The sequence below is a fragment of the Colletotrichum abscissum genome (assembly GCF_030869225.1).
Source record: "Colletotrichum abscissum strain IMI 504890 chromosome Unknown Scaffold_41.1, whole genome shotgun sequence".
NCBI lineage: Eukaryota > Fungi > Ascomycota > Sordariomycetes > Glomerellales > Glomerellaceae > Colletotrichum > Colletotrichum abscissum.
Genome location: NW_026850332.1, coordinates 246,171 through 255,839, shown reverse-complemented (window position 1 = coordinate 255,839; position 9,669 = coordinate 246,171). Strand labels below are relative to the sequence as shown.

At 43.3% G+C, this 9,669-nt stretch overlaps 4 protein-coding genes across 4 annotated transcripts; 2 read left to right on the top strand and 2 right to left on the bottom strand.

Moving 5' to 3' along the window:
* Positions 1–401: 401 nt before the first annotated feature.
* CABS01_12966 (uncharacterized protein) lies at positions 402–584 on the top strand (the record flags this gene model as incomplete). The annotated part of the gene is made up of 1 exon (XM_060546316.1): positions 402–584. A coding segment is annotated over one exon (183 nt), but the record flags the coding sequence as incomplete, so codon positions are not given.
* A 1,899-nt stretch (positions 585–2,483) lies between these two features.
* Positions 2,484–2,624, bottom strand: CABS01_12965 (uncharacterized protein; the record flags this gene model as incomplete). The annotated part of the gene is made up of 1 exon (XM_060546315.1): positions 2,484–2,624. A coding segment is annotated over one exon (141 nt), but the record flags the coding sequence as incomplete, so codon positions are not given.
* A 2,156-nt stretch (positions 2,625–4,780) lies between these two features.
* On the top strand, positions 4,781–7,664 carry CABS01_12964 (sodium/hydrogen exchanger family protein; the record flags this gene model as incomplete). Its single annotated transcript, XM_060546314.1, has 5 exons — positions 4,781–4,939; positions 5,017–5,433; positions 5,505–5,604; positions 5,664–6,226; positions 6,297–7,664. The coding sequence occupies 5 exons, from the start codon at positions 4,781–4,783 to the stop codon at positions 7,662–7,664; spliced, it is 2,607 nt and encodes an 868-aa protein (XP_060395460.1).
* A 751-nt stretch (positions 7,665–8,415) lies between these two features.
* Positions 8,416–9,669, bottom strand: CABS01_12963 (uncharacterized protein; the record flags this gene model as incomplete). The annotated part of the gene is made up of 1 exon (XM_060546313.1): positions 8,416–9,669. One exon carries the CDS (start codon positions 9,667–9,669, stop codon positions 8,416–8,418), a length of 1,254 nt encoding a protein of 417 aa, XP_060395459.1.

Here is a 9,669-nt window from a genome sequence, read left to right as displayed (position 1 = left end):
ATCCGTAAACTAATAAATAAATAGAAAGGATTAACTAGATTTTCGAAATATACCTTCGTTATTATATAAACTACGACTAGGATAATTAAGTAATATTTTTATTAATAACCTAATTCGTATATAATAATATAGTTAATAAAAGTATAAAAGAATTCCTGTTTTATTTTAATTACGGATTCTAATTAATAATATATAGAGAAGTATAATAAGGATTATAAGCTATAAAAGCTATAATAAACGTAAATAAGCTTAAAAAGATCTATAAATAAGCCTTACTAAACCTCGAGTTTATATAATAATATATAAAAAAGAATATAGATAGATTAAGGATTAGAGGACTATTTTTAAAAAAAGGGGATAGTACCTATTTCTTTTATTATAATATTAAAATAAAATAACTAAGTAATAAATTAGACTATAAAAAACTTAAACCTTTCGAAATTATTAAGAAAATCTTACTAATTAATTACGAATTAAGATTATTAAATACGATACGATACTATCCCGTTTTTTATATTTTATTACTTAAGCCCGTATTAAAAAGTTTATATATAAAAGATTATATTATTATTAAACTGAACTAATTAAAATACGAAATTAAAAAAATTATTAACTATAAAGTTAAAAACGAAATATAAAAATTCCTTATTAAATAGAAAAATTACGAATATAAAAAAAATATATAAGAACTTATTATAAACTTTTAGAACTCTTAATAGCTTTTTAAAGAGTATTAAAATTAAAATTAAATTTAGAACTCTTAGCTATTATAATATCCTAATTAATAATCTTAAAAATACCGTTAGCTTATACTTTATAAGTTACTAAAAAAGTATTTTTAAAATCCTTAAGAAACTTTTTTAATATAATTTAACTCTTTTTAAATACTATTCGTTTTTAAAAACGGAGACGCTCTAACTTAAATAACGACTTATTTAACTTAACTTAAGCTTATTAATAAGCCTTAGCCTTTTTTTATAACTCCGTAGCTCTTTCCTAAAACTATAACTTTTTTATTTCTTTTTTATAATTAAAATAATTAGACTTTATTACTAATTAACTAACTACGTTTAATTAGCTAAGACTTAATAAATAAAAACGTAATACTTATAAATATAAATAGTATTAATAAACGTATTGTATAAAATACCTAAATAATAGTATATTTTATAAATTTTAAAATTAAAAAGAACTAAATAACGGACCCCTCGTAAATAATAATTTAAATAAAGTATTATTTCTATACCTTTATTAGAAAAACGAATAATATATAATAATTTATAATAAGATATAGTTATTAAAAATTACGATTTTTTAATTCGACTTAATATTATATTAGTATATTTTAAAAAAATACTTAATAATTCCCTAACTTAGGAATAGATAATTTATTTATAGGCCTAGAGGATTAGATTTTTAAAAAGAGGAGCTAATATTATAACTTAATACGTATAATAAGGCTAGGGCCCCGCTCTATAAGACTTATAGTAGTTATTATATTATATATATAAGAGTACGGACTTAGGGTAACTCCTTTTAAAATAAAAGAATTATAAATAAGTTACGTAACTACGATTATATAATAAAATAAAAAACGGACGCTTATAAATAAATAGGACGGACGATCGTAAATAAGTAAGATAGATAACTATTTAGTAAATAGTTAAATAATAATAAATAAAAACGTTATAAAAAATATATTTAAAAACGAGATTTATATATAGTATAAACTTAAACTAAGCTTAAAAATAGACTTTTATAGCTTTTTTAATAATTAACTTAGTATTAGATCTTATGATTACTTTTAACTATCTTTATTAAAAAAACTTTTTAATAAGACTATAATTAATTACTAAAGCCTTACTTATTTTATAACTTATAGATATAGCTTTAGGGAAGCTATTTACGACTATAATACTATTTATTTAGTACTCGTAGCCTTAACTTTTATTAATATACTTATTACGACTAGCTAGCTATAATACCTAAAGGGAATAATAATAATATAATAATAATAAATAGTAAGGGAAGTAGCGTTTTTAACTTTAATAAAGAAAACGAGGTAATAAATATATATATATATATATATATATATATTAATAATAAGAAGGTTAGGATTATTTTTAATAATAACGACGAGGGCATTTCTAATACTATAGTATTATAAGCTATTATTACTTAAAAAAAATAGCTAACTTAGCTAAGTACGTAGGCTTATAAAGTAGTATCGCTAAGTACTTAATATTATTATTAATAATTTATAATTATAACCTTTATAAGAGGGAAAGTTAAAGAAAATTTTAAAAATAATTTAGTAAGATAGTATAAGTATTTACTAATACTATATATTAATATTATTCAAACGATATTAAGAACTGCCCGAGTAAATAGTAAAAGTAAAATATAAAATTAAATAATTAATATTAAGAACTACTTAAGTAATTAGTAAAAGAAAAATATAAAAATAAATATTAAATAAAATATTAAAAATAGATTATTATTAAAAAAAATAGTCTATCGAGATAGTAGGAGTATTTATTAATACTATATATTAATACTATGTAATTAATATCGAGAACCGCCCGAGTAATTAGTAAAGGTAGAATATAAAAACAAATAAATAAGTAAGTAATTAAAAATAGTTATACTTTTAATAATAATTTTAAATAAACGTAGTATTAAAGTGAGTTAACGATAAATGTATTATACGTATAGTCTTATCCTTCCTCTGTATTCCTTTATTAACTGCTTTAATAACTTATAAGGTTTTATAGGTGCGGTCAGGGAGATGCTTTCGTTCCTATCTATATGTATGCGCCATTGAGCGTCACAGCCAAGGCAGCCAAGGCAGCCAAGCCACCATAGTCACACCGGCCGATCACAAGGTCCTGTAATGTGAAGCACTACCCTTGCCTGCGGCTCTAGGTTTGAGTGCGATGGCGTACGCCTGACTCTGAATGTGGCACATCGGATAAGAGATTCATCGAGACGGAGAGATGAACTAGACTTAGCTTTCCCACGTTAGCCCCATAACATTGCAGATGGAGATTCATGTCCCGAAGCTCCATTGGCAGCTTGAGTTCTTGGTAGTCGATATTCGGGACAATATCGAGGTGCATATCAGATGGGACCCAAGTCAATGGATTATTTGTAGTTACCGCTATTACCCGCTCTAAACCTTGAGGTGGTGGTGGCTCAACCCAGCCCCCTGGGCTGGGTATGTGTGCAGCTCAGCTCAGTACCTTAGTGTATCGACATGGATATTGGTGGCCCAATCAGCTGATGATCTCTCGACCCCCGCGTCTCCCCACCTTCTCCAATTCCACGGATAAGTTATCTTTACGAGTACTCCATAAAGACCAACCAATGTCTGGGGGGTTCCCCTCATTCCTGGAAGGATACTCCGTAGAATACAATACGAACGCCAATTTCCAGGACTTGCTGCTGAAAACCTGTATACGTATCCGTCCAAGGACTGGCTGTAGACTGGCGGTCAGCATGCAGCGCCATGGAGACGGAGAGACAATCAAGGCCAGGCCTGGACCCTGGTTGGAGTCTTGATCCACTGGGCCCTGCACTACCCACAGCGCACTGTCCACGGTCAGGGCAACATCATGTCAGGTGCCATGGAAGTAAGTGCCAGCTGCAAGTGCGCAACCTAGGTAGGTGATCCTTGAGGTGCCAGAACGTTAACATGCCAGATAAACGAGGTGATATTATACCAGTGTCTTCGTCTCTGTCGGTGTGTTCTCTTGATGTTGATGAGGTGCGGTCAAGGATGGGACGACAGGCGGTGGGATGGATGACTCGTAAGCCCTCGGTTAGCGTATCACGCAAACGTTGTTCCTCTTTCATCCTTTCATTGTTATGAACCTTTCCTCTTACGAAGTGGGGGACTTACAAGAAAGTAACAGAGTAGGAACGAAATAGTAAGTTTTGGGGGGGGAATAAATACCTGGTGTAATATGTTGCATCCAGGCATGCACCCTGCCTAGTAGTACCCCAGGCGTTTGACCTCAGCATCGCAATCATTCTACGATTGACGGTGACAGCCCACATCCTTGGGCCTGACTTCAATCTCGTTCTTGTTTGCATTCCCTTCATATCAGGGTAGACCAATAAATCCGTTTCCCACGCCTGTAGGTCCCACCCCAACCCTGCTTAACTACCGCAGTCACGCAGTGAGGCACCTTAGTCTCACACTTTCTCCCTGCCCACCTCCACAAACCGTTGCTCACTCGCACTCCCCGCCCTCCACATTCCCCCCCTCCAAAACATCTTCACGTGTCGCAAACTAAATCCGCCGGGAAGGCAAATGACCAAAGCCCTTAACTTGCTCCAACACCACCATCTGCCACCCTTTTTTGTACAACCAACCAAAGTGGTCGACTACCAACGATTCCAATTCCCGTGGCAGCTGCGGCCAGGGAGAAAGCAACGTAGGCAAAACAACCCGCGCTCACCATGTCAGATTAGTACATGCAAAGCCTACCGATATCACGGGACCGATTGCTGGCTTGGCCATAGTACCTAAGCCTGCTTCCCCTCCACCCATTGCTAGTGTTCACAGCCTGGACGGTGTCCATCTTCTTGGCAATTCCATTTAAGAAGTGGCTCTTCCGTATTGTCTGCCGTTTCGTCTTATCACGAAAGGCCAAATCGATTCAAATCGGAGAGCGCAGTCGAGCGCTTCCAGACGTCTTTGGTCGCCTCGTCATTCCTTGCTTCGGAAAGTAGCCCGTTCACCGGCAAGGACAGGAATTTGAGCCAATCCGCCAACATGTCGTCTATCACATCGATGCTATCGGCGACGGCTACATCGTCTGCCGCGCCTACTAGCACCGGCGGAAACAGAGCTCCCTCGCAGGGTGGTGTTATCGAGGGCGCAAACCCCTCGCATTACAATCCGAAGGATCCCATCACCATATTCATCATCCAGGTTCGTTTCCTCTGGTTTCGCATTCCACCTTCAGCGCTGCCCAATAAGTCCTAATTCGCGTCGCTCGCTGGATTTAGGCCGGACTCATCATTATAGTCTGCCACCTCCTCCACTGGCCTCTGTCCAAGATCCGGCAACCTCGAGTGATAGCCGAAGTCATTGGTGGCATTGTTCTGGGGCCCTCGGTGCTGGGTCGAATTCCCGGCTTTCGCGCTGCCATCTTCCCTACGGAATCGATCCCCAACTTGACGCTGGTAGCCAATCTCGGTCTTGTTCTCTATCTCTTCCTCATTGGTCTTGAGACAGACGTTCGCTTCCTCGTCAGTAATTGGCGAGTCGCTACTTCAGTAGCATTCGCCGGCTTGGCTCTACCCTTTGCGTTCGGTTGCGCCCTCGCATGGGGTCTCTACAATCAATTCTCTGGTGATGAGGGTGTAATGCACATTGACTTCCCAATCTACATGCTGTTCATCGGTGTTGCTATTGCAATCACAGTAAGTCACACTGGAGAAACGACCTACTCCGTAGTGTTTCGATCACCATCCGACTAATACATCGTATCTAGGCTTTCCCGGTTCTGTGCCGTATCCTGACCGAGTTGAAGCTCCTTGATACCTCTGTCGGTGTTATCGTGCTTTCAGCTGGTGTTGCGAACGACGTTGTTGGTGAGTAACGCTTCGGTGCATCTTCAAACGTCAGGCTGAGTTTTGCTAACATCAACAAGGCTGGATCCTCCTTGCCCTATGTGTCGCTCTCGCCAACGCCGGAACGGGTCTTTCAGCCCTCTGGATTCTTCTCGCGTGTGTCGGTTACATGTTATTCCTGTTCTACCTTGTGAGGCCAGCTTTGGTCTGGCTATTACGTCGAACTGGCAACATTGAGAACGGACCTTCGCAGAGCATGATTGCGCTTATTCTGTTGATCGCCCTGACCTCGGCTTTCTTCACTGGTATCATTGGCGTCCACGCAATTTTCGGAGGTTTCATGGTTGGCCTTATCTTGCCCCGCGAGAACGGCTTTGCTATCAAGGTCACTGAAAAGTTGGAAGATTTGATCGGTGCTCTGTTCTTGCCCTTGTATTTCACGCTCTCTGGGCTGAATACCAATCTGGGTCTCCTTGACAGCGGTATCGCCTGGGGCTACGTTATTGCTGTAACGTTCACCGCCTTTTTGACCAAGGTTATTGGCGCCAGTCTCGCTGCTCGGTTGAACGGACTGGTCTGGAGAGAGTCTTTCTCCATCGGGGCTCTGATGAGTTGCAAAGGTCTCGTCGAGTTGATCGTCCTTGTAAGTAGCTCTTGTTTGAGCACAGCTCCGTGATGACATGGAATGGGGGACGGATGCTGATTGAATACAGAACATCGGTCTACAGGCTAGGATTCTGAGCACCAGGACGTTCACCATTTTCGTTGTCATGGCTCTTCTGACCACCTTCGCAACTACTCCTCTAACCTCCTTCCTGTACCCTCGCTGGTACCAGAAGAAGCTCGAGGCTTGGAAGCGTGGTGAGATTGACTGGGACACTGGTGAACCCATCTCGAGCCACGGCGGATCGACCGATGACCATGAGTTTACCAAGCCGACTAATGATCGTGTCCAGCGCCTGTTAGTGTACCTTCGACTGGACAACATGCCTGCGTTGCTCAACTTGGTCTCCCTGTTTGGAAAGCAGTCTGGTTCGGGAGGCCAATTCGTTGAAAGCGACGAGAAGGGCGGTATGACGTCGCCTACTGTGGCGCTGGGCTCTTCAAATGGTATTAAAGCTGTGCGGGCTCATGGCTTCCGCCTACTCCATCTTACGGATCGTGATTCTTCCGTCATGACCGTGTCTCAGGTGGACGATTTTAGTCGCAATGACCCTGTCGTGAACATCTTCCGTACTGTGGGACAATTGATCAGGGTTGCCGTTTCTGGGGAGGTATCGATCATGCCGGAGACTCGCTTTGCCGAAGCTCTCCTTTCCAAATCCTCCGATATCTCCTCTGACCTTCTTCTCGTCCCCTGGAGCGAGAGTGGTAGCCTGGTCGACACCCAGGTCCTGTCGGCAGACGGTTCCAACAAGCTTGGATCAACATATACCGGTTTCGCAAAGTCCATCCTCGACTCCCCGGAACACAACATTGGCATTTTCTTCCCCAAGGGTAGTGCTACTCAACCTACTTCGGACGGCAGTAGCGACCGCAAGAGGCTATCCCGAGCATACTCATTCAGCGACATCCATCATGATATCCCGACGATTCCCGTCACAAACAAGTCGCATCAGATCTTCATGCCATACTTTGGAGGCAACGATGACAAGCTTGCCCTCAAGCTAGTGCTTCAATTGTGCGAGAAGCACAATGCTCAAGCGACCGTGGTACACTTTGTCGGGACGGCCGGGGGAGACTCTCAATCTCACGAGGGTGACTACTTCGGATTCGTGACCACGCATGTACCTGCCAATATAGCATCGCGCATCAAGTTTGAGACTTCTTCCTCTTCCAATACCCTGGAGGCTGCTTCAAGCTATGCCGCATCAGGCGTCAGGACAGATACACGAGAAGTCACCTGGCACAACCTGGTTGTGCTTGGTCGCAGGAGTGCTGTAAAAGCGACGGAAGGTAAGGCGTCTGCCAAGGTGTCTGAAGATATCAAGGACTGTCTGGGTATTGCTGCGGGTGTTCTGATTACAGCTGGTGTGAAGGCGGATCTGCTTGTCGTTCAAGCTAAATCTTCAGGTAACTAGTCGAAGCTTAGTACCCTAGTTGTTCATTAATACCATCTATTTCATATATATGATTTAAAGCCACGTCAATCCTGCATGGCTAGTGGTAAGCATGAACAAACTTGCTCATCACATGACACTTGCTGCACTGCGGTGTTGGCTATCGGGTTTGCGCGAGGGTTGCGTTCAGGTGGTATGAACACCCAACGCAATACTGGAACTCAAGTAACTCCCATCGCTTCCATCTTACCTCCTCTTCAAACTCGGCGGGAGTGCCAAAGCTGTTACCTGACATCGCCTTGGCATCTTGTCATATAACTTCTATCGTTTTTTCCCCCCAATCTTCAGTTGATGATAGGTCGAATGTCAGCATGAATTCGGAGAGATGCATTATTGTTGGTACACATTAAGGGCAGAAAAGTCCTGTCGGGGGAGATTTGCAACAGGGTGAGCTTTTCTCATCATCCATGGTATTTTCATTTTCATCGTCATTTGATTCGTTGAGACTCGTTACTCGTCTACCGTTAACATGCTGCCATGCCATTTCTAAACTAAGGAAAAATCCGGCCGTCTTGATAGCACTTTATCCGATAACGCCGCCCCCGTAAAACCAGGGAAAAGCCATACGAAAGAAAGCAGAGGAGAGACTTGGTGTGTTTGGGAAGAGATGAGTCGGGAAGATATAGAACAGGGGGATGGGCATCGCGGAACCCAACCACATGTCAAGTAGCATCTCAAATAAGTCGGACAACACATCGATAATTCGATATGATCAGTGTCGTCTTCTCCCACTGCTGCTCTGACCTCCCCCGCTGCCAGTGCCATGGCCGCCCCAACTGCCACTGCGTCGGGTCGCCGTGTTCACAGTAGGTTGGACGACAAAGTTGCGAATGCCCATCTCACATGCCTGACGCAAAGCTTGATGGCGCATGCCACCCTTCATGCCTGTGGCCTTGTGACCGACAAATGTGTCGACGAGGGCGGCGCCCAGAGCAGCCGTGGCGACCCGCGTCCCTTTCTCGCCTATCCACGGGCCGGGCTCACTCTTCATCTGGAGAGCTGCTTGACTTCCCACTCTAAAGGCTGTCTGAGCGGCTTCACCCAGCGCAGCGTAACCGACAGCTGACTTGGCTCGAGGCCGAGCTGTACCAGAGGTGCCACCTGCTGCACCTTTTCTAGGCATGGACCGTCCTCTGGCAGAGCGTTGCTGACCGCCGCCTGGTTGGCCATACCGCTCAGGCGAGTCATTCATGTAGCGACCGCGGCCACCCTGGCTATGACCGGCATATCCTCTCGGATTTGAACGGGGATCAGCCTCGTAATCTACATGACGACCGCGATTTGATTCGCTACCGCCGCGGGGGACGCCCTCGTAGTCAGCGTAGCGCGAACGCCGTCTATCACTCTCGCGTGGCCCATCATTCTTGGAACGGCGCGACTCGTTATTATAGGGATCGACATCATCATAGTCGGCATAACGGGAGCGTCTGTCGGGATAACGAGGCTCGGCATCAAAGTCAGCATACTTGGAGCGCCTCGTGTCACTCGTCCGGGGCGGGTGATAGGCATGCTGACGCTCCCGGCCGCGGCGAGAGGCCGGAGCATATGCGTCGAAGGCGTCGTCGTCGGCACGATGGTGAGCATTGGCGGGGGGTTCCCGGGCGGAGCGGCCGTGGCTCCGTGCCCGTGGTTGATAGGCATCTTCGTCGTAGTATCGGTTCTTGCGACTCTTGCGATCTTCCCTCTGTTCTGGTTGGGGAGCGTAGGATTCCGGGACGGCGTCCCTGCGTGATTTGCGGCTCTCACGGTGTTCCCGTGGCTGTTCTCTAGGCTCTGGTTCGCGTTGATAGTTGTCATAGGCAGCCGGTGGTGCGGCAGGTTCTGATTTATTGCGGCGACGAGGACCAGGACTGCGTCCACGAGATGGATATTGAGCGTAGGGGTCTGCAGCAGTGTCGTAAGAGCGACCGTAAGGCTCGTAAGAGTCCAGGTCGTAGTCAGGGCCTCTGCGATGAGAGCGTCCCAT